The sequence below is a fragment of the Hydra viridissima genome, unplaced genomic scaffold (genome assembly GCF_058129835.1).
Source record: "Hydra viridissima isolate aposymbiotic clone 2 unplaced genomic scaffold, HvirCarnegie_v1 scaffold_9, whole genome shotgun sequence".
Lineage (NCBI taxonomy): Eukaryota > Metazoa > Cnidaria > Hydrozoa > Anthoathecata > Hydridae > Hydra > Hydra viridissima.
In genome coordinates this window covers 16568995-16594204 of record NW_028324308.1, presented here as the reverse complement: position 1 = coordinate 16594204, position 25210 = coordinate 16568995, and the positions used below count along the sequence as shown (strand labels likewise).

General features: G+C 30.4%; 2 protein-coding genes, 1 long non-coding RNA gene and 1 pseudogene across 7 annotated transcripts; 3 read left to right on the top strand and 1 right to left on the bottom strand.

Moving 5' to 3' along the window:
• Nucleotides 1-3935: 3935 nt before the first annotated feature.
• On the bottom strand, nt 3936-14796 carry LOC145185846 (uncharacterized). 4 transcript variants are annotated; one of them, XM_090097047.1, is made up of 9 exons: nt 14262-14796; nt 13777-14060; nt 13388-13559; nt 6874-7024; nt 5811-5906; nt 5355-5647; nt 5099-5177; nt 4781-4906; nt 3936-4655 (listed from the first exon to the last, which is right to left on the bottom strand). In XM_090097047.1, exons 4-9 carry the CDS (start codon nt 6928-6930, stop codon nt 4098-4100), a joined length of 1209 nt encoding a protein of 402 aa, XP_089953173.1. In that variant the 5' UTR covers nt 6931-7024; nt 13388-13559; nt 13777-14060; nt 14262-14796; the 3' UTR covers nt 3936-4097. The 4 variants fall into 4 exon arrangements, with proteins under 4 accessions (XP_089953173.1, XP_089953174.1, XP_089953172.1 ...); XM_090097048.1 differs by having other exon boundaries at nt 14303-14796; XM_090097046.1 differs by lacking the exons at nt 13388-13559; nt 13777-14060; nt 14262-14796 and adding an exon at nt 7739-7787.
• Nucleotides 9209-11983, top strand: LOC149884312 (uncharacterized). The gene has a single exon (XM_090097045.1). It carries the CDS (start codon nt 10064-10066, stop codon nt 11951-11953), a length of 1890 nt encoding a protein of 629 aa, XP_089953171.1. The 5' UTR covers nt 9209-10063; the 3' UTR covers nt 11954-11983.
• Nucleotides 14797-17131: 2335 nt separating the features above from the next.
• Nucleotides 17132-19778, top strand: LOC149884311 (uncharacterized; annotated as a pseudogene). The gene is made up of 3 exons (XR_016455372.1): nt 17132-18190; nt 18378-18631; nt 18720-19778. The product of XR_016455372.1 is annotated as an uncharacterized LOC149884311 (transcript).
• Nucleotides 19779-22261: 2483 nt separating this feature from the next.
• Nucleotides 22262-25038, top strand: LOC149884310 (uncharacterized). The gene is made up of 2 exons (XR_016455582.1): nt 22262-22392; nt 23798-25038. It is a non-coding gene; the product is annotated as an uncharacterized LOC149884310 (long non-coding RNA).
• The last annotated feature ends 172 nt before the right edge of the window (nt 25039-25210 follow it).

Below are 25210 nucleotides of genomic sequence, written 5' to 3'. Positions count from 1 at the left end.
ACGAAAATTAATTACCTTTACATTGCGTAATAAGCAGAGCTGGTTTCGATTAGCCTTAGAATTGTTATTATAAAGTATTGTAACGAAATGAAATTAATGGAAAATTTCCAATAAACGTTGAACGTAGAATGTGAGAATGTAGACAAATTGATGAGTAATTATTATCGTATTATACGCTGGTTTTTTTTTATTATTAAGAAAACAGTTTGAGAGTTACATTTTATAAACTTTACATGTGATAAAACGATTATGAACTAAATTTCAAAAGTTCTTCTTTTAGGAAACAAAACTGTTGAATTATTTTTTTAAAATTTTTACAAAAGTATATTACTTGCATTATAGTTTATTCTCTAATAAATCAAAAAACGGGTATTTTCATAGCCACAAAAAATTGCGCAAGATAAACATGCTTTAACGACTTTTTAACGTAAAAACCATGCTATTATCGTATTGCTTTTGTAAGCTAAAAGATCATTAACTTAATTTTTTCAAAATAGCGAATATTAGGGTTTTTTATTGGGATTTTTTAAAAACTTTGACTTCGAATTAGAGCACTTTCCGTTGATTTTCAGGTCTATATTTTTATATTTTTATGAATCAGCATAAAATTCTCTATCAGAATCAATTATATAAAAAAAAGGGGAAGAGAAACTGCAGTAACGCCCACTATTCTCTACAAATTTGTTATTTCACTTTAAGACTGCTTTAAACCTACGACATTTTGAAAGTGTCAAAATGTCGTAGGCTTAAAGCAGTCTTAAAGTGAAATAACAAATATTCCGGGACATTTATTTGTTCTGGGTTAGCGGGACGGTACAAAAGTTACTCTAATGTACCGTGAATTTTTGTTCAAGTTGCATTCACACGAGAGTATATTTGTTCATATTCCATGTTCCACGGAATGTTCCGTCAAATATCCCTTCGTGTGAATAGCATATAAGGCTAGAGTTTCGGCTATCCTTCAATATGTAATTTAGTATCTTATTTCTTTCAAAAGATAAAAAGATATCTAATGATAATTGCAATCTATTTTTGTCTGCTTATTAAGTCAACATTATCTGGTTAAAATTTAACAATAAAACAAAAATTGCTGTTTTTCATTTCTTCACTTATAATTAGTTGATAATGGTTTGCGGATATAACTTTTAATCCGGTCAAAATAAACATTTCAATTTACAATAATTCGCATAAAGCTGAAAATTGGTACATACCTTTAGGATATTATTACAAATAAAATATTAAAAGTCCCCACCGATCCCATATCTGCAAAAAAAGTTATTAAAGGTTAAAGGTTAAAAAAAATAGTTTTTTCTTTTTTTCCAATTAATAATAAGTTTTATCATAATAAAGATCTAACAAAAGTATTGCATCATGAAAGTATTTAATAAAATTGCCTTTATACATTTTTATAAGAATCGTTATTCCTGAGATATTAATATGATTGCGAAAATATATTGCGAGAAGATATTGCAAGAATATATTGCGAGAAAATATATAGCGAAAATATGTTAAGTATATGGCGATTTTATATAAGATACATTGCTAGAAAAGACATTGCAATTCTTGTGAAATTACGAAATTAATATTCATATAATATAATATTAATATTACAAAATTAATATACATATAAATAATATATATGTAATATTTGCATTTATAATATATTATTAAATGCATATTATGTATTATATATTCGTATTATTGTGATATATTATATACATTTTCTTCGCTTTCTTCTTCGTAGTCATCTTCTTTTTCAAGCTGGATATGTGAAAAAGATACATCAATTGTCTCCTCATTGATAGCATCAAAATCATCATTTATTTATTTATTTGATCCAACGTTGGAGCAAGACTGGCGTCGGCAATTAGTACACACCGATGAACATAATAACCTGACTTTTTTACAGCTACATTTTGCATTACAACCCTTTTTGCAATTGCAGAAGAGGGTGTTGAGAAGTCTTTCCGGAGCTGGTGGAAGTAAAGTGTCAATCGGCTCTAATGTATTATCTACTAATTTCCAACCCCAGTCAGATGGGTCCAGTTGATTGCCTAGCCATACTTGAACTTGATAATATACTCGATACAAGTGTTGAATCGAAGAAGCAGATGTGGTAGGTTTATGATTATCCTCATACATCAAAGTGTCATTGTAGGATGCGCATAAACCAAAAGACGAAAAGATTTGTATAAGAAGTTTGGAACCGTCGATGGAAAAATACTGAGAGACCCAATTGCAATTTTGATTTAAAAGACCTAGGCCTAACAACAGACATAATGCTGTGGCTGATACTTGTACAAACTAATTTTAAATGTTCTAATTTAGATCGTTTATTTTTCAAAATAACTTGCTCTAAAAAATAAGTCAATGACTCTGGAATATCGCTGTTAATATTTTCAAACATTTGACTAGGCAAGGGATAATTGGTATTATCAAATACCAATGATTGAATGTCCTCTCAAATCATTGCTGCCGCAGTTTTTAAAATTCGAAATCATTCTTCTTCTTTATTTTGGCTTTTCTCTCATACCAAGCTTGGTTAAGAATATCGCTTTGATTGTCAAAAAAAACAGATAAACGCTAATTTTCCCGGTTTTTCAGTGATAATAATTTTATTACCGAACTTCAACTTTAATCGTGTCTTAATTGTTCTGTTATCTAAATGTGGATTTTTGGAAATATTTTTTAGTTCTTCTAATTAAAACTGGCAGTCATCGCTATTTTCAATGTATTTAAATAGTTCTTCCATCGCAACATTTGTAGATTCATCTTGAGGACGACCGATTTTACACCCATTGGTTGGTCTCAAGAAAGAATTATAACAGGTATTATGATATTTAGCCTCAGCAGCAACTAAATCAAATTCATATTCAATGCGTGCAGTAACCTTTTTTGCTTCCTCGTCAAAACGACTCCATGCTACCTTCAGAATTGATTCTTTAAGTTCAAGTCGCAACTTTATGAATTTTACGCCGAACTTTATGAATTTTTACGTTGAACTTTTTTCGCTTTCTTCTTCTCGGCCTCCTCGTTTGCTTCATCGCCGCAAAATAAGCAACATCTTTTTAAACAAAAAAGTGATTCACTTACGCGCGCTCTGGTACGAGGTGGACTATTTTCAGATGTGCTGACTTGATCTATATCTTGCTGTCTTTTTATTGCAACAATAGTACTCTTCCGAGTATACTTTTTACGGCACACCACATGAATCGTTACAGACTTCAGATCTTTCAGGTATTCATAAAACCCGTCACTTCTTTTAACACTTTTATGAATCAAAGTCTTCTTTCCACGTACAACAACAACAGTTTCACTTGCTATTAAAAGTTTACTACTTATAAAACATAGTTGCGACATTTTAATAAAAGTATTAAACGGTTCCAATCGTAATAAAAAATACTGCTCGATACTCTTAACTGCAACGGAACGTTCAACGCTAAAAGTATTTCATCGTTCGTAACTTTGTTCCAAGAATTTTGGGAAGTCAGACGAGAAAAATCAGTTAAAAAAACTAGTTGAAAAAAGCATTTTTCATTGTTCTTATACAAGTTCAAAGAAAAGCCGACGAAACAGTTTATTCAAAAATGCGTTTAAATGCTGTTCGCTTTTGTTTGATCTATTTTTATGATAAAAACAACTTTTTTTTATACCTTAAACCTTGAATAACTTTTTTTGCAGATATGGGATCGATGGGGACTTTTAATACTTTATTTGTAATAGTGTGCTCAAGATAACCGAGGGAACCGAGACATGTGGCAAATTTTAATAAAAATCATCTCCGAAACCACGTGTCCAATTGGAATTGTTTAAATTTTCAGATTTATTTTCTTGTAATAAGTTCTTTTGGAGATCTAAAAACCAGGCAGCTCTGAAATGCATGGTGAAATTGTAGATTTTTTTGGGACTATATTTACGATCAATTACCCATGATATCCTGTTATTAATTTATATAACTTTTATTTCTTTTTTTCATTTTTGATAATTACAAAATGCCTATCAATATTTAAATATACAAAAAAAAATGTTAAAAACAAGATTTAAAAAAAAAAATTATCGCGCGCGTTTAAATTATTGAAACTGCGAAGAAAAGAGCGCTACGATTGCCCTTTACATATAATATCAGAACATTGATCTAGGTCTGTATATTTATCGGAATGTCTTCGAAGTTCGTAGCCTGATAAATATTCGTAAGAATCTCCTGGCGTGTTTCGCAAATTTCTTTCAGAGCTCTGGGTTAAGTGCGTCGACGACGTTGCTTCAGAATTTAAAGTCATTGAACTGGAATTGATATTATCTAAGTAGGTGTCTGAAATCCTTTTATTTTGAGAAAAGACTGCTTCATCATAATGAGGTAAGCTCGAATAAGGTGACAAATTCCTATCTTTTTCTGAGTAATTGAACTGATACGTTTCAAGATGGCTGCTAGGAGATTTTCGTAGAGGACTTTTTAGCCTCACTCCTCCAGGTCTTTCATTCAGCGGCGGGCTTTTGTTTGGGTTTTCTTGTAATTGGCTTTTTTGTTTTAGTTTTGTGACATCTATTGATGAAATTTTAGAAGAAGGCGTACGCGTGTTGCTAGAAGCTATTTTGTGCACCGGTAGATTAATGCTCCGGCTGATAGAGTCAGGAAGTATTTCGGAATATAACAGCAACTAAAATTGTAAATCAAAACACTTTTAAATAGAGTATGCACAACATATACAACACGAAAAATAGCAGCCGATGCTATAAAATAGACATTTTATAGCATCGACAGTAATTTCCCCAATTGAGTTACCTTTTTTTGCTGGTTTTCCAGTATATCTTTAGCTTCTTCTAACTGCGTTTGCAGATAAATATTTCGTTCTTTTAACTTCATTCTTTCCTTTTTCTCTGTGTTAAAGTCTTCATGATAAACATTGAGCTAAATATAAATATATAAAAATGAAAGTGATTTTCACAACAAGATTTGTTATGTTTACGTTTTATGTGAGATAGAAAGAAAAAAATTTTTGAGTTGGAAAAACAAGCCAGAAAAATACGTTGAGCTCGTTTATGCTCACCACGACTACACAAAATATTGTCTCCGAAAAGTCGGATCGCGTGATCGTCATACCTGTTCTCTAAGAACTCTTACGTCAGCCGTTGATAAATTTTCGCGACTTTCCAATAATCGGCAGATTTCATTTTGTAAACTAAATTTTAAAAAATAGCGATTAGTTAAGATTAATTACTAATTTATTCAGCCAACTCGATTTAAAGCCATCGGTTGTAAGAGTATAATCATTTATTAACACTCTCCCCCCCCCCCCCTACGATAAATTATGTTAACCACCTTCCCCAATGATCAAGTCCTAAGTATAGGCATCTACCTTAATATGGTCGCTTCTTGTTCTTTTAATCGATTACTGCGCATAATATTCTCTTTCCTTAAGAACGCAGTTTCGAGTACAAGGCTGTTATTAACACGAAGAAGTTTCTCTATGTCGTTCTTGTATTCTTGAATTTCAGCGTTTCTATCAACCGAGAACATCCTTTCATAATTTTGTTCAACAGAGTTCTCGTTTATCAAAGCAGCGTATGAGCGGTTGTGAAATGTTTCATCTTTAAAATGTTGGAAAGCGTCTTCTTTAAATTGTTGGCACTGAAAGGCGTCATCCTTAAACTTTGAATAAACAAAAGAGTAACTTTTATTAGAGGAACAGGCAAAAATTGCTTAAATGCAACGATTATACTAAAACGATTAAATTAATAAAAAAAAAAAAAAAAAAAAAGGTAAAAATGCAACGATTGTCTACTGTTTTCAAGTTCAAAGCTCAAAAATTTACCTTTTTCAGTTGTCGGTCGATTTCATACATTTTGCGAGACGATGTGGGTGATATTGATTCGTGAGTTGCTAAACCAACCTTTTCCATTGAACAGTTCTGTAAGAGGAAACAAAAAAATTGTCATGTCAAAAAGAAACTTTAAGTTAATGACGATCGAGCAGATTTTATCGCTAAAAAGTGACTAAACTTTGTCATCGTCATGAAAACTACGTTTTCATGACGATGACAAAACAAGACAAAAAATAAAACAAAAAATCAAGTGATGTCATTGATCACTCTTTTGTATCTTTGAAGCTCTTGATAGCATTACTTACTTTTATTGACGATGAGTAAAAGTACCACACACGCATTCGTCAAACAAAAGCTTCGCTAAATAATCTTTAGAGTAAGAAAAAGAACGAAAAAAAATTTTGCTAGTACCCCTCTCTCCTCTCTCGTTTTTGATAAAGCATTCAGAGACGTTTTTATGCTGAAAACCGCATGGTGAGTTGTGAAATGCGGTTTAGTGTGCATTTTCAAACTAGTTTCGTTCAATCAAAACTTATCACTTTCTCCTTAAATGTCATTCGGCAAAACATTAAAAAAAAAAAAAAATCTTTAAAAAAATTATCAAAAGTTGTAATATATTTTTTTGTTTTAACTTTGGCGTAGATAATCCCACGTAAAAAAAACGATTTATATTGAACGGAGGCGGAGGCGGATGAATTTAGTATGTTGATTTATTAGAATAGTTGAAATGCGTGAAAAAAAAAAAAAAAACTTCGAAAGAAAATACTTAGAAAATATCGTAAATATTTTATTTTGTTTTGCAGCTTATTTACTTCTTCGTAACGTTTAAATTTCGCCACACTTGATGAATTTTCGCAACAAACTTACAAATGATCTCTTAACAAATTTCGTCGAAAAAAAGTTTTTTTCTGACGTACAAATATACGTCAATAAAACGGCCTACCACAAAAATAAAAAGAAAAAAAACTCATTCAAATCAACCGCTGTGATTTGATGCAACAAAACATGAAGAGAAATTAAAAGTTGCACGATCGTGAAGAACATAAATGTATACCTTTGAGCAGTTAGGAGCTGATAAACCAACTTTATCTACAGCTGACATTCTGGCCATATTACCTTTATGGTTTGTTTCATTTGAATATTTTTTTCAAAATATAAATCGTCTCTAAACTCGCAGTTTCGATTTCGACGAAGATTTTCTAGAGCTATTACCAAACAAACAAACAAAAAAAAGAAACTAAATATAAAAACAACAAGAACAGAAACAAACCGAAGAGAAAGAAACAACATATTTTTGCTCGATAAAGGAAGTATAAATAACTTTTGATACAATTAAAAAATCGTTTTTAAATAACCTATCCGTATGGTTCGTATTTATAAAAAGATTGTTAGCATTTGCGTATGACGCGTCTTAATAAAACCAAAACAAAAATTGAAATGCGCATCGAAACGTCTCAGAAACGCTTAAAGAAATCTTTTCTGAGCGAAACAAAGTTTCCGAAATGGCATTTAGAAAGCGTTTTTTTAAAAAATATATGTATATATATTTTTGTTTATATAGGAAACTACCATCATTTTCAAACTTATTAAATTTGCACGTTAAGAATCTTTACATTTAAAAATGTAACTTAAAATTTTTGCATAAAACAAAATTTATTAAAGAAAAAAAAACGACAACAACAAAAAAAAAAAAAAACACTGTGAACAGAAACTTTCGCTGCAAGAAAATGACTGGTGGGCGAGAAGAATTCAAGCAGTGCTACGCGAGCAACTGTTTCTACGCTTACTAAAAACAGCATCTACGCGAAATATTCTCAAACGAGTAGTTTCGATTCCAAACAAGTTGGTTACAGAAAAAAAAAAAGTTTTATTATGCTTACACTGCAATTGTTGATAAAAAAAAAAAAGTTTTAAAATACCTTTTAAATATGCTATCAATTTCTTAAAAGACTTTCTTCTAAACCGAAACTTAAAAATATAAACAATATTTATTAGTAATATAATTATCATTATAATTAAAGACTTTCGCGGGGGGTTTTGGTTTCGTTTCATTAGTTTCGCGATCATTGCTAATGCAATTTGTCATGATTTAAAAAGCAAATAGTTCTAATAGAATTCCTTAATGATTCATAGCAAGTAACAATTTCAGCATTATAAAGATTCGATATTTGGAATGTCAAATCTTTAAAAGTGCAAAGGCTAACTGTTCAAAATAAGCAAATAACAACAATGAAATCCATCGTTTACTTTGAGGTTTGATGTTATGTTTTCTTTCTTAGTAAAGCGTTAATCTATAAGTAGACAATTGTCTTCTGAGAATCAGAAAAGTTGAAAATATTTTTGCGAGATCGTAAAAAAAGATTAGAAATAGAAAATTCTTTTTAGCTGATTTATTAAGATTATCTGAAAAACGTGGGAGTGGAAACCGTGTACAATACATGACATCATTATAGACTGTAAATGTAAATTTTTAAAATGGCAGCCAGCCTATAAGTTAATCCCCACAATCTAACTGATTAAATAAGCATTAAAATAACTTAAACATTCTTTTGAAAGCTATATATAGTTTCCGATGAAGCGTGCGGGTCCTTATCAGGAAAAGTGAGTATCAATTACTGTACCATTGCTATACAACGATGTCAAATATATGTTCGACATCGGCGGGTACAGATTATTCAATTCTGATTAAGATAAATAGAAATGTATAGGGTAAATACAATCTGGGTTAAAATTATCTGGTGCTGAATAAATTGAATGTAAAAATAGAGGACATCTCATTTCCGGGATTTGTTCATCGAGGTCAGCCATATAAAAAGTTCCCCGCGAACACAATCAAAAGGGACTCATCGGTACCAATCGGGACATCAACTGAGCCCCAAATGGTTAACTTATTGGGAATCAAGTAGTTTTTTCCCAAGGGTTTCTCTAGGAACACAATTTGGTTTCCATGTGGGATTTCCGCTTTGGTATCACCCAATCAAGTTTCCCAATTAGGTCTCAGTTTACATTGCTGTCCAGATTTACTGACTTTCTTTGTTTTTTTGTTGCTGTTTTTTTAACACTAAATATTAAAAAAATGCTACTTTCACTTTCACAAGAGATAAGTTTAATCCATAACTATCAATTCTCATACCACATACAATGCTGGAACAATAAGTACTTGTACAATTAATCATAGGAAAGCAGCAGTATCAATAATGGTAGTTTTCTATTTGAGCGTTATAGTGAACAAATTAATTTCTTAAAAATCAACAATGAATTTTAATCCAAGTATCAGATAATTTACAAAAATCACATGCTAAAAACAAAAATAAAATCAGGTTTACAACAGAAATTCATATACAAAACTAAAGGGTGTAAAAAACAAAAGTCAAGTAGGGGAACCTGTTGTTCCTTTGACCACGTTGTACCTTTAGTCACTCTGTCATATTGGCCGACTATTATCATTTTGCAAAAAATTGAAGTGCCATTTGAAATATTAGTCCATGACGACTCTTTTTACCTTAAAATATCATGGTTGGGGAAGATTGTGTTGATCCACAAGAAATTATTAGTTTTAGCTCTTAAAAAGTAAATATTTATGTTTATCTTATTTTAATAACAAAACTGTCATAAATAGTTGTTTGGCTAATTTATGATATTACTTACATTAACCAACATCTTTTTTTTATTATGGAAAAGTTTAAATAATTATTTCTAACCCTAAATGGGGTTTGAGATGATAATTGTTGAAGAAACCCATCTCATGTACCTTTGACCAGCGTAGGACGTTGTACCTTTGACTGGTTTGTACTGCGCTTTAATTTTTTGCGAACTTAAAGAGGACACTTTTATGAAATTTTTCATCAAATTTATCAGACAGCTGTACTCTTGCATGTAAAAATCAGCGAAAAGCGTACTATTACTTTCTTGCTGGTATTTTGAAAGTTTTAAATATAATATAAGTGATAAAATAATATTAACAAATTATATTTTTATATATTTCTATATCTTATGCATTGTTTTATTTAATTTATTGATAAATAAGAGTAAATTTTACACTTGACACACAATCCATTATTGGAATGTATATTTTTATGTACTTATAATGCTTGATAATCAGTTTTAATAATTAAGTTAGTTGGCAGCTGTAGCAGCTTGATAATTAAGTTGATTATATAGTTGTACTTGATTTCTGTACAGCAATAAGGAAGTAAGAACAAATAAATATATAATCATTTCTGTTAATATGTTTTAATCTTAAAATGCCAAGGAGTAAGGTTGGTGTTTTTCGTAAGAAGATTTGCGAGAAGGATATGTTTGATGCAGTGAATTTTGTTCTTCAACAAAAAATGAGTCTAAGTAAAGCAGCAAGACATTGCAACATTAAAAAATCAACTTTGATATATCAGTTAAAGCAGTTTAAAAAATCTGGAAGAACCCAGTATTCATATTCACATAAGAAACCAAAAAAAGTATTCTCAACAAAAGAAGAATTAATTTTGGTAAAATACTTGGCAGATGCTGCAAATATGCATTATGGGCTTACATTAAAGCAAATCAGATTCTTTGCATATGAGTATGCTTTAGCAAACCATAAAAAAATTGAAACTTCATGGATAAAGAATAAATGTGCTGGTGAACAATGGCTACGAGATTTTCGGAAAAGATATAATGATAAGTTATCCCTACGTAAACCGCAGCCAACAAGTCTTGGTAGATCTTCTGCATTCAATAAAGAAACTGTAAGAATTGTGTTTAAAAATTATAGAAATGTTTTAGAACGTTATCATTTTGAGCCATCAAACATTTGGAATTGCGATGAAACAGGAATTACCACAGTTCATGTACCACCAAAAATCCTAGCCCCAAAGGGCAAAAAGCAAATAGGAAGTATGACTAGTGCAGAACGAGGCAATAATGTAACAATGATTGCAGCCATTAATGCTACTGGAAGTAGCATTCCACCATTACTTGTATTTCCGCGTGCAAAATTTAAGGACTACATGTTGAATGGTGCTCCTCCTGGAAGTGTAGGAGCAGCTAATAAGTCTGGATGGTCAAATGAAGTCATTTTTCTGCAGTTTCTTGAGCATTTTATTAGTAATGTACGACCTTCGGTAGAAAAACCAGTTCTTTTGTTAATGGATAACCATGAAAGTCATGTTAACATTTCTATTATTGAATTAGCTAAAAGATCGGGCATAATTTTAATGACATTTCATCCTCACACAACCCACAAAATGCAACCCCTTGATCGTGGTGTTTTTGGTCCATTTAAAATATTTTATAATAATGCCATGAATAATTGGATGATATCACCAGGAAATGCTGGTAAACCAGTTACAATTTATGATATATCTTACCTTGTTGGTCAAGCTTATCCTCATGCTTTTGTACCGATTAATATTGTTAACAGTTTTAAATGTACTGGGTTTTTTCCCTTTAATGAAAATATTTTTACTGATATTGACTTCTTAGCTGCAACTGTTACTGATAGGCCAATAGTGGATACTGAAACTTGCATTTCTAATGATAGCAATGAGGTTGAAACCACTCCTGGCAATTTACCATCAACATTGGAAATTGTTTCACCTGAAATAATACGACCTCACCCAAAAGCCAAATTAAGAAAGGCAGCTATTTCAAAAAGACGTAAGGGAAAATCACGCATTTTAACTGATACACCTGAAATGAAAGTTATTTTACATTCAAAATCTAATAATGAACAATGTCAAAAACCTTTTTCAAGACAAATAAAATCCATGGCAAAACAGATTATTTTTAATCAACATTCTGACACAAGTTTAACTAATGAAAGTTTTGATGAAATTGATTTTGGAATAAATATACTTGACAATGAATCAGAAAATAGTGAAATTGTTTCAGGAAGTTTCTTACTTGTCAAGTTAAGTGAAAAGAAATACTCTAGACATTATGTGGCAGAAGTTATTGAAGTTGTTGGTTTAGTTTACAAAGTTAAGTATCTTAAGAAATCAGGAGACAATAAATTTATACGAGAAGATGACAATGTTTATGATGTAGAACTTGAAGATATTATAATGAAAGTTCCATCACCAAGTGTTGGTCATGGATCATCTAGACGCCAGTATCTTATGTTTGATGTTGATCTGACATCTTTTACTGTACAGTAATGTTTTTTAATATAATATATTTTATTTTCATATTTTTCATTGTCTGCATTAAAAGATTTCCTCTAAAAAGCATTATGGTCAAATCTAAATGAATCTGACAACTAAAAATAGTTTTGGTTGGGTTTTAAGAGGTTTCTAAGTTAAAAACCTATTTAGGGGATATTAATCTACTTAGGGCCAGATTTTTTGTATGATCATATCATACAAATTACTTCCTATTGATATCGACATAATTACTTAAAATATAAAACTCCGCCAAGTAAAAGGGTTTTAAAATCGGTAAACTTAGGTACAATGAGTTCATTTCTAATTGCAAGTATAGCAAGTTATAGAAATATATTTTTGCTCTTAAATTATCTAAAAGAGAGTAACAACTTAATTAAAAACATTTTGTACAATTCAATCACATTTGAAGTTTCCAATCTTAACCCGAACCGTCCCATGTAAATAGCATCCAACTGAAAAAAATGTGACTAAATCGAAATAGTACTGATAATTGATGTCATTTTCTTTTATTTACTACAAAAAAACAAAAAAGCAAAATCATAAGGATTATGACCGTAGGTGTTACTTTAAAACACGGCCCTAAGTACAAGGACAATGAATGACCCTTTGTACAAGACTAGATACAAAACAAAATGTATCAAAAAATCCAAACTAAGGGAGACTTATGTAATGCTGCAGTTAGTAGTTATTTTTCAAAGCAAAATTAATAAATTGAATTACAACAAAACGTTTTACTTGAAATTGTAATATAAAAGTGACAAGAAACAAAATTTTACTTTAGACCATCAAAAAATGTTTTTTGGTTATAACTTGCTGCGGCTGTGTCTTTAATTTCTTACAAAATGGTTTTATATAAGCATTTATTGACATGTGGTTGGCTAGAAATTTCTTTATAACATATAGCAAAGCTGTAATATGTCATGATTACTTATTAAAAGTCCAAATAATTCATAAGAACTTATTAATAACATTACGGTCAAAGGAACAACACACCTCGGTCAAAGGTACAACGTACATGTTGTACCATTGACTATTTGAGTACTTTTTTAAAAACGCTCAAAAATGATACTTATTGGTTGAATGAGAAAAAAGTCAAAAGTATAATTTTTGCGCAAAATATAAGAGAATAACATTAACTTTGAATGGTATAAATTGATTCAACCGTCGAGCAAAAAAACGCCCGGAAACAAAAAGTGGTCAGAGGTACAACAGGTTCCCCTATACCACTCAAACTAATATCACAAGACCATATGGGCCAAGAATAACATAAGACCATAAGGGCCATCACTATGTAATAAAACCTCAGCAAAAATCATCAGCATACAATTGTAAAATTAAAAAAGTGTCTTAACATAATTTACTGATCAACTGTATAATAACTGTAAAATATATTCTACATGATATACTGATTTATTAATATTTGCTCACCTACAGTAAGTTAAACATAAGTATGCATCAACTGTAAGTCAGACATAATTATGCACCAAATAAAGTCTGATATAACGTTTAAATCCTTAAAACCATATTTTTTGTAGGCATTCCAGTAAAGTCTTAGCTTCTTGCAAAATTTGATGTTGCATTTGACAAATGATGCATGCATCTACAAGCAATTTGAATAGAAAAATTAGAATAACTAAATGTGTTTTATTATGTAAATAATAATAGAAAAATTAAATGTGCCAACAATAACATTCATGTTCCTAATGTTTTCTTGTATTACATTTTTAATAAACAGCAGGTCTGATATGGACAACAAAATATTACAATAAAATGTTTATTGGCACACATATTAGCATTTTATAAAGAATTTAACATACTATAGTATCTTTGTTTACTTTAACCTTTAACATTTCTTCAGCTTTGCTGGCATCATTAAATTTTGTGAAATGAAGAGTTAGACCTATTGGCAATTTGTTGATAGCTAAATCACTATCAATTGCATTATGCTGTCTTTGATTATAATGAAGCACTGTAGTGTGTATGTTTCTATGTTGACCCTTAGACGCCATCTTCACATTGAGTCTGTGTTCTTCAATTCTTGATGACAGTTTCATTAACTATTTAGTAATAGAATTGTCGGTGTAACCATTTGGTATCAGACCTAAACACAAAGATAGATTTTTAAAAAGCTCAATTTAAAACATTTAACATTCATAAAAAAGTTATTACAATACATTACATAAACATACACATATTATACACATAATACACACATACACATTATACACATACACATTATACACATACACATTATACACATACACATGTGGAATTTAATACCAAAAGATCAAAAACTACACACCTACAATAATTTAAGTCCATAGCTGCTGGCATAAGAATTACCTGAATTATGTCTGTTGGTCTGGTCTACATAAACACTGACACTACCACTACTGCTACTTCATTTTAGTGTTTCATCTACAATCAGGATTTTAACTTTGCACTTTATAATTTTGTTAAGATAATTTATAAATGTTATTTAAGTTTAGGTGTGGCAGTTTTAACTTGTTGTTATGTTCTGTAATACTGAAAACTTGAAGCAAATGGAATACAAATCTACATGGTAATGCATCAAACTGCTACTGTGGTCGCTACTACACTTCATCCCTTTTCCCTTTTTTTTTTTGATGACAAATTATGATAGAGAATTTTATGCTGATTGAAAAACGTATAAAAATATAGTAGGTACGTGTTCAAAATTTGTAAACTATTCAAATATATAATTATTATACATCATTGTAAAGAGCTTTAAATCAGTATTACAATGTTGAAAATTTCATAAAAAACTAACGATTCTGCTAAAAGTTATGCCTATTTAAGTGACAAAAATTCATTATAAGGAATGCTTAAGAAAACTGCAACCAACTTAAAAAATTAGCGTTCGGCTTACTGGTTTTATAACAGAACTTCGTTGTTTAGTTTTTAGCGCATTAATTTGCCTCGGTTATATTTTTTTTCAACTAATAGCAGAATATGGTTTTATGTGTGTGTGTGTAAATCATGTTTTGAATATTTTTAAAAAATCATTAATATTTTAAATAAAGTTTCATTTTTCTAAAAAAACAATTTCTTAATGAATAAAAAAGTCAAATATACAAAAGGCTCATAATCTTGAATCCCCCCCCCCCCCGACTTCTACAACAGAAGAATATTTGGTACCTTTACTGCGTGCAAAAATAGAATATGAGCGTGTCATTATTTTTTAATGAAATTTGGCAGGTACATAGAAAATAGATATATAAAATTGATTCAAAAGTTAGAAAAAAACCCATCATCCCTTCAATGTCAATTCACCACCAGAACAGGAATGAAGTTTTCAATAGCAATGAAATCACTAAAAACGTTAGTAACTGCAAAAAAAAACAAATTGCAATAAACTTACAACACTCTACTTTTAAAATATTATCTAAGTCAATATAAAATTCTAAAAAAAAGACGAGAAAAATCCATCCTTGCAACACCTACGTCGAGCACGCGGTGAAAAAATGGTCACAGATTTTATATTTAAAATCGGTGCCGTAAATCGCAGATACGCACATACCTAAATATAGGTCTCAAAATCAATGTAAAGTGCTCTTATTTGAAGTTGAAAGAACAAAAGTACACAAAGATTCGCTAAAACTCGCCATATCATAAAATACTCGATATAATATAGTCGATAAAAAATAATATACTCGATATAGTATAATCGATAAAACTCGCCATAATCATGATTATTTTTTTTGTCTTAAAGTTATAAGTTAAAAGTATTAATAGCCTGGGGATTCTACTATCAAACTATAGCCGATCGGAATTACAAAATCGTAAAACTGATGAATTTCTTCGGTTCCACAAAAATGGAGTAAACCCGATACCCCAAATTAGCTCTCCTATAAATATTTTTTTTCGAATCGTAAATACGAGCCGGCAAAAATATTTATACAAAACCACTGATCTCAAAATATAATTGGAATAGCGTATACGGGAAATTTTTTAGGCCAGTTTTGGCCTCCAAAGATGGCGGCGGAATTATCGAACGGCTATAAGAAAATTAAGAAACTGATGATAATCAAGTTTTATATCTTAAGCTCAAATATTGATAAATATATAAGTTTCAAATAAAAATCTATTTTTGTTTAACATAAGACTTTCTTCATAAAAATAACGAAATTTACAAATTTACACTAATTTCAAATATTTTTTTATTTAAGAAAACGTATTCTTACAATAACTTGTTCTATATTAACTCTGTTTTTCATGGTTAAGAATAAATATGATAAAGTAAAATGCAAATTTTCAGTAACACTAAGTACAAATTTTAATTTTAGTCAGTGAAATTAAATGGTTATCAGTTCTATACCTGAGTAAGACATTTGAAGTTTGTTCATTAAATATTTCTATATTCAAAAATTTATTAGTAGATGGTGAACAAACATAATGTATGTTATCGAAAAATTCCCTTAATAATTTTTAAAGTCGTTTTGAGTAACAAGTCAAAAACAAATCTTCCAGATTTCAATAAAGAATTATTTATAAGTAAAATAAAATATAATATTTAAAAAACTATATTTGGTATTTAATATTCTTATTAAATATTATATCTTTAACTACATTCGCCTTAGTTGTATGCACTCACAGCACTCAGCTAATAGTTTATAAAGCATGTACCATATCTGGTATCTTGCTAAAAAATTTGAAAATGTAAAATTTGTAAGTAGACACCACTGCCGCTTACCATGCAGTTATGTTATCAACCTTCCAGCACACTGCATTGGGTAAATAAGAACTAAAAGATGCATAAGTGATATATAAATATTGATTTTATAGTAAATTGCACTTAAAAATATATCGAATATTTTGAACTTTAATATTTAAATTTATAACTTCTTTCAATGTCTAATTTTTTTATATCATTTAATTTCTTTAAACTTTTTAAAAATTTATTTCATAGTCTTGTTTTTCTTTCAAAACTCTGTTTAATTATTTTCTTTCATATTTCTGTAAAGCCTTATAAATTGTACATCGGCACTGCTAAGAGCTCTGATCACCGCCATCTTGGGAGGCCAATTTTGGCTTCAATACTTTTGAAAAAAAAACAATAGAATACGCTATCCAGTTTTATTTTGAGATCAGTGTGCAAAACGAAAAAAGATTATCTAGTTAATCCATTCCTTTTTTACATTTTGTTTTGTTTATATTATGGACAGTAGGGTACAGTGAGATTTATATGTTTTTGAAAAAAATAAATTTCAAGCTTAAGAAAAGGTGTATTCCTATGTAAAATTAAATTTCAAGGTAGGTTTGTTATGGACCACTTTTTGATAAGAAAACGTCTTGATACCCAAATTTTCATATTTACAGATTATTAAAATGAAAAAAACTTAAATTATTATAAAGTAAACAAAATCCGTTTTTATGTAATAAACTCTTCTAATAAGCGCAGCGCCGAATTAATTTTAAAAGATATTTTTACTTGGCTCTCCGCTGTATAAAAGCTTTATACAAGATCGAAGTTTGTTACTATTTTATTCATTATTAGTTATTTAATTGAGATATTCATAAATGTCAAAAGTTAAGACTAGATCATCCACCACTGCAATTTCAGATTTTATTGGACCTGGAAAAGATTTTATTCCTAGTGAGCTGCCTACAAACAGAGCAGTTATTCAAAAAGGGATTTTACTAAAAGAACAAAAAAGCATGACATGCAATCTACACCATAATAAATATTCTAACAAAGATCTTGCTAGCGATCTGATTCCATTTGTTCTTGCTCAATGGAGAAAAGCAAATGTTAAGTTTCAACAGCCAGTTATTATTGGTGAGAAATCACTTTATTATAGAATTAAAACCCTTTGGGAGAAAGTAGAAAACGTTGCATGGGGAAGAACTAAGGCAAAAGTAAAAGAAGAACTTATATTGAAGTTAGATAAGCTAATGGACCGCATAACATGTCCTCATAAGATTCTTCTGTGTGAACATGATATGTCTGGGTGTTCTTCCCCCCAAAATTGTAAAAGTAAAGCACATATAAATTGCACCTGTATTTTTTCTAAAAAAATTCCAACTATGGAGCTCAGGTGGTTATACAGTCAAAGAAATAAGACAGGTGAAAAGTCTGACATGCAAATGGGACATGCTGATAAAATTGAGACAACGAAACTTAGAAAAAAATATAAGAGAAAAATCAGTGACGAAAAAGCTTATGAGAAAAGAATGAAAAAACTACAAGATGATCAAGCATCCTTTGAGGTAAATATAATTTCATAATAGTAAATATTTTCTTTGTTTATATAGCAAATTATACACACACACACACACACACATACACACACACACACACACACACACACACACACACACACACACACACACACACACACACACACACACACACACACATAAAACAAAAATAATATTTGTAAAAGTTTGGTTTTAGGTCACAGAAAAACAAGATATAGAATTATATGAAGAATATCAAAAAAGTATTTCTCCTGATATTTCACTCAATGACAACTATAATCCAGTTAATGTTAACTTTACTTTAAAACAAGACAATGAAATTAAATTGTTGGTTGAAAGGCTTCTAAAGGATAAATTAGGTGTCTATGCTTTCCTTGTAACACGATTTTTAGAAAAGAAGTCAAGAAAAAACACTATGTCAATAAAAAACACAGCAATGGCTAGTATAAGGTAATCATATAGATTATTATTTTGTTGAGCAGCAAAAGTTCGGATAATGAATTAATAAAAATAAATATAAACTAGTTTTATTTTATAGGTTTGGGATTTCACCTGCCGCAACTGCAGCAATTGCTACAAGTTATCTGCAAGATTTAGTTGAAGCAGGATTTCTCACCCCTAAATACTCTTACCTTGCTTGTGATCCTTCTAAGTTGACGAGAGCAAGAAAAAAAATCATGGTAGTAGCAAAGAATAATGACAATTTTAATCTTCCAAAAGCAGATAATATTGGCATTTACTTTGATGGAAGAAAAGATTCAACAAGAGCGATGATAAATGATTCAAATGGACAACTACATCCTATTATTATCAAAGAGCAACACATTACTGTGACTATAGAACCTGGTGGTCGATATCTTGGTCATTTTACTCCAAATGCACATACTCATTCAGATAAGCCAGCTAAAAAGATTGCTGAAGGTGTTTATAATTTGCTGCAACAATATAATCTTACTGAATCATGTTTAGTACTTGGAGCTGATAGTACTTCAATTAACACTGGCTGGAAAGGTGGTGCTATAACACATCTTGAAAAGATGTTAGGTCACAAATGCCACTGGACCATATGCATGCTTCATTCAAATGAGTTATTTTTGCGTCACCTAATAGAAGGAATTGATGGACTAACATCATGTAGTACTGGCTTTGTAGGTCCTGTGGGAAAATGTCTTGCTGATGTTAATAAAATGGAGTACAATCCTCAATTTAAAGCTCTTCCAGAGGGAGAGAGCTTTGTTGACATTCCAGAAACAATACTAAAAAATATGTCAACAGATCAAAAACAAACCTACAAGTTATGTAAAGCAGTTAAGATCGGTGTATTGCCACCTAATCTTAGAGAAATTCAATGTGGCCCCTTAAGTCATGCCAGATGGCTCACTACTGGCATGAGAATAGTCTTTATGTGGACAAGGAAACATGACTTAACTGATCAGAATTTGAAAAATCTTGAGTTACTTGTATTATTTTGTTTACAATTTTACTTTAAACTTTTTTTTGACATTAAAGTTAAAGACAGACTTGAAGATGCTTCCAATCACATTCTGACTCAATTGAGAATTCTTAGAAATCAACCTGTTATAGTAAGAGAAATTGTGACTCCCTACATCCAGTTAGGCGCTTGGTATGCGAACCATGAAAGTTTATTAATCTCTTTATTATCTAGTAATAATGCAGAAGACCGCAACTTTGCAGTTGACCGAATTTTGGAACAAAGGGGTAATAATATCCTTGGAGACATGCGAATCAGACCAAGAAAAATACCTAAACTGAACTTTGAAGCAACTACTCTTCAAGAGCTAGTCAAATGGGAAAATGGTGTAGTACAAGAACCGGTTTTTACTTGTTCGCTCACTAAAGATAAGTTGGTATTGCTAAGTTCGACACCTCTAATAACTCCTTCTGCTAAAATTCATACTCAAAGTACCGAGCGTGCTGTAAAACAAGTGACAGTAGCATCCATGTCAGTAGTTGGACCAGATGCAAGAGATGGATATATTAGAGCTAGAGCTCAACATAGAGAGTTGCTACCTGTTTTTAAAACAAAGAAAGAAATTTTAATAAATTTTCAATGTCAATAGATTTGAAAGATATGTTGTTTTATTTATTGTTTTTTTAATAGTGTTATAGTAGTGTTATCAAATTATTATTTGATTAAGATGGGATAGACCTCCTGTTTTTTGGGGAAACCGCATCACTGGCACCACCTTTGTTTCTAATGAAACAAAAAAAACAACTGTTATAAGCAAATTTGTTAATCATTGAAACCTCATTGAAAATTGAAGACCCTCTCCCCTGAAATGTCCAGAATCTGCATTGCTGGTAGGATTCATGCAAGATAATGACTTTGAAACAAGTATCAAAAAAGCTTGCAATTGGTCTAGAAACATTATTTGCATTTAATATTTCATCGCAATGAAAAAGAAGGACATGTAAAGCATAATAAAGGACAAATGTGACAAATAAGATTTTACTAAATTTTGCAATTTCTAAAAGTGAAAATTTGGGTATCAAAACTTTTTCCGATCAAAGATTTTTTTAAGGAAACCCTATTTAAAATTTGATTTTACATAAGAATACACCTTTTCTTAAGCTTTTAGAAGAAAAAAAAATTCTCGCTGTACCCTAATGGACAGTTGTGTAAACTTTCAACTTAATACCACAAGAAGAACAAACTTTCAAAAAAGAAATGCAAGTAAACCCAATATCCTTATCTTAAATATTCAGAGTAATATACAAATATCCTTATCTTAAATGATAATATACAAATAATATACAAATATCCTTACCTTAAATATATCCTTATCAATAATATGCAAATATCCTTATCTTAAATATACAGAATAATATATACAATATCTTAAATGTACATTACAAACATTTCCAATTATGAATATTTCTAGCCAGCACATTCTTTCGTTCAAAAAATATGTTTTTTAAAGAACTTCTTAAAACTTAAGAAGTTCTTTATCAATTTACAAGGCCAGCTAATCAATATTTTATTAAACGATAAAAACCATTTAATAGTTATAAGTAATTTTTTCCCTGCATTTGCTTTTGTGATATGTCTATTTTATAAATATATTACAAAGGCAAAATATATACATATCACAAAGTAATTTTATGAAATAATTGACATTAGACTCAAACAGTTCAATAGAATGTAGTACAACTTTTCTAGAATCAAGTTCTGAGTTTTTATAGTCAAGTTCAGTGTGTTTTAGTGCAGTATAAAGAAGTCTAAGTAAAAGTATTTTTAATTGGCAAGCAGTTTGTTTCATTATTGGTGACTCTAACCTTAACAGTTTCTTTTTTTTCAAATAACATTTAATGATTAACTTGGTTTTCGATATTTGTGGAGAAAATCAACTGAAAATACACTTTGTTCTAATACATACTTTAAATTTCTTACCAAGTGTTGGTTATCTATTGTCGAGGTGAACGGTGAAAAATGAAATGTGGAACTTATTATTCTAATTATATCAATCAAAATTTTTAGAGATTGGGTTTGATTACGGATTTTATTTTCAAAACAATAAATTGCTATTTGGGATAAGGTCGCTCAAATTTTCGGATTTACGATTTCCGCAACACTTGGATCGCGTAAACTTTTATCAGGTTTTTACGCTTAAATTGGTGGAGAAGTAATGTTTGTAGTAGAAATACTCACACATCAGCGGGTTTCACATGAAATTTTTGTGAATACCGATTGGAATGAGTTTTATTGTAGAATCCCCTGGGGATTCTACTATCGAACTCATTCCGATTGGCGAAAGCCTACGATCCCGAATTGGCTCTTACGAATACTTGCTAAGATTTTAGTTCTATTTATCACGTGCTTTAGCTTTCTGTAGATGCTGATATTGTAGATAGACAAGCTTATATGTACAATGAGCTTAGAAAGGCTTTGAAGTGATCAAGTGTATATCTATATATACTAGATCTGACGTTTGAGAAGCAAGTTAGAATTCTACCGAACAGTCAGCAGATGGGCATTATCAAACTTAGAAACGTCAAACATTAAAAACAAATATTGACACAGGGTAGAAATATGAGAAGTAGTCTAGAAGTACACTGACTATTTAGTGGAATATCTTTAATTATAAATTCAAGACGAATATTGAGAAAGGCTAAAAGTTTGAAAAACTATTGTAACTATATAATAGCCTAGCCTACAGATTAGATGTTTTGTACTGTAGTAAAGTTTTATGGTAATGTTTTGAGTACAAATCTATTCATTCGTTAATAAAGTATTTTATCGTGTACAACTATTAGCCCTTATGATTTACTTTAATAATTTTATGCACTGGTTGGTTTATCAGGTTGAGGCTTTGACAGTTTTTATTATTTAATATTTTTAATCGGATTTTTAAATAGAGCCCTATTCGTCAGGTTAGAATTATTTTGTTCTATCTCCCATTTTAAACGTTGGAAGAAAATGAATTGTTAATTTTACTAAGTAATGATTACTTTTAAAATACATTTTGTTTTTAAATTTTTTTTTCTAAATAGTTTCTTTAAATATAAATTGTTTAAAGAATAAGTTATTATTTCTTAAAAAAGTAACAGTAAAATTTTAAGCAATTTTTACTTATAGAAAAAAATCAAAAACTTTCTTTCAACGTTTAAAATGGGAGATAAAACAAAATAATTCTAACCTGACGTATTATGTTTGCTGTGTATACAGCTTTGTATACAGTTTTATTATGTTTGCTGTGTATACAGACAATTTTGTATCTGAGTTTGACAGCTTTCCAGTACAATCTTTAGGAGTTTTTGCTGTTGTGTTCCTGTCATGTGATCATTTGAGGCGGTCAATGTTAGTCAGAGACGTAGATTCTGTATACCAGAACTTGTCTATTTTGTTTCACACTTTACAGAATCGTTGTTTTTTGTACTAAATGTTAATATCCTCTGCAACATCTGGTGAAATCTTAAAGGATTTGTCACACTCTTCTAATCTGTTTCATTGAATCTCTTAGACCAAACCTTGTATAAGGATTATTGCTGCTCCAATAATGAGTTCTTTACTCTGAAATCCTAATAATTCTATTGGAGATTTCCCAGAAAATCAGGCTAGGAATGTCTATGATAGTATCATTAGCATCACTTCATTGACTGATCAATTAGAGGCGCTTTTCTACTTTAAAAATAGATTACGTATATCTTAACAACTATGATATACCTTTATTAAATATTAAACAATGATTTCTGAAAAGTATTTAAGCTGTAAACCCTGCTATGTGTCAATTGACCAGATGCTTTTGGCTTGTATCTTGCACCGTAATAGGATTTGCACCGTAATATGCTTTGCTGATAAAGAAACAACGTCGAAAAAGTAAAATACGACAAATAAGGGCGCTACTTAAAAGGGGCTGCTTAACAAATGGGCGTAAATAAGTTCTATCCTTTTTTTTATTACTGCATATTTCATTTACAAGTTCAATATTTTTAGATAAGCTGAGAACTTTTCTTTAATTAAAATCAAAAAACAACCACAAACTTTTGGAAAAGATTTTATGTATCATTATGAACATAGATTGATTGTAAGCATTTCCCTGTTGTGATTTTTGTAACCGGCTGAATGTTACTAAAGCTTGTGTTTTGTTTTCATAGAGTTATGATGCCCAGGATCTATACAAGGAAATAGGATAAGAGCCTCATACCTTAAAAAGTGATTAGGAGTGCAAATGCAGCCCTAAAGACTGGAATGACCATCTGCAGTGCAGCAATTCAATTTGGCATTCCACGGACAATCTTAGTCAACAATGTTAAAAACTCTGCATCGGCTGACAAATCAATTATCAAATACATAGTCAGGTCAAAATGCTAGTGGAATTTAGTCTTTTGATAAAGATTTTTTTTTACAGAAAATGACATTTTGTCTTGTAGTATAACAGACAGACCTGGTTCTTTAAACATATCCAGATCTGTATCTTCAGATAGTTCTACTAGACCTTAAAGATCTTCATCTTCCGACACACTTAAAAATCAAAGACCTACATCCTCGGAATTACCTCCAACAGACCTAGATCTCAAGTACCTATGTCCATGACAGACCTGCACGTCAAGCCTACATCTTCTGACAGACTTATACATGAAGTACCTACATCTTCAGACAGACCTTCACCTCACGCATTTACTATAACTTTATCTTCAGTGTTCATTTTACCTGAACATTTTTGAGGCCAAAGCTGGGCCCTTAAAGATCAAGAAAACTAAGCAAAGAGGCAAATAAAAATGATTGCAGCTTTTTTCTCCTGAAAGTAAAGTTTGTTCACCAAAAAAAGTTTCCGATATTTTTTTAGTTGTAACAACTTTTAACAGTAAAAGAAAAACCCAATCAGTTGATAGAAAAATGCAAAACCGTCTCCAACATGAAATGTTCTTAGAAACTTTAAATAAAGCACATACACGTTGTTGGACATTGTCTTAGTTTTATTGGAAAAATAGTTTTTCACCACAAGGGTTTAAACAGGATTTCAGACATAAGGGCCTGGTGACTGGACCGAATAAAGCGCTATCTGGAAGTTCAATTGACATTCTGTGCCGTCTCGTTGAAGCAACATCTCTTCCGCGTCAATACAATTCAATGGGGAAGCGAAAGTCAGTAATCTTGCTTTCGTGATGCGAATTGATAACTGTTGATGTTAACGTAATTTTTAAATTTATTTTATTTTAGCAGATGGAAAACAACAAATGAATCACTAAGATAAGATCAGGGAGACATTTCATTAAAATTGATAAAGTGATTTTTTTAGTTTAAAAGATATAATATTCATTTTATGAAAAGCGACTCATCCCATACTGATATTAGACTGATAATTTTTTAAAAAAAGTAGAGAATTATTAATACATTTTTTGCTCATTTTTGTTATAAATTGTCGAATTATTGCGTTGTGTTTTAATTAGCACTCAACACCATGTAGCCTGTTTGTCCCTATGCTAAAAGTGAGACAAATAAAATTAAAAAATGAGACAAGTAAAAGTAATAAATGAGACAAGTAAAAGTAATAAATGAGACAAGTA

Bases quoted from the DNA above. Each gene is read 5' to 3' on its own strand.
- LOC145185846 (XM_090097047.1), bottom strand. From the start codon at position 6,930: ATGGCCAGAATGTCAGCTGTAGATAAAGTTGGTTTATCAGCTCCTAAC. The intron at 5,907-6,873 runs GTATACATTTAT...TTCCTCTTACAG, and splicing joins CAGCTCCTAACTGCTCAAAG to AACTGTTCAATGGAAAAGGT. The intron at 5,648-5,810 runs GTAAATTTTTGA...GTTTATTCAAAG, and splicing joins TCGACCGACAACTGAAAAAG to TTTAAGGATGACGCCTTTCA.
- LOC149884312 (XM_090097045.1), top strand. From the start codon at position 10,064: ATGCCAAGGAGTAAGGTTGGTGTTTTTCGTAAGAAGATTTGCGAGAAG.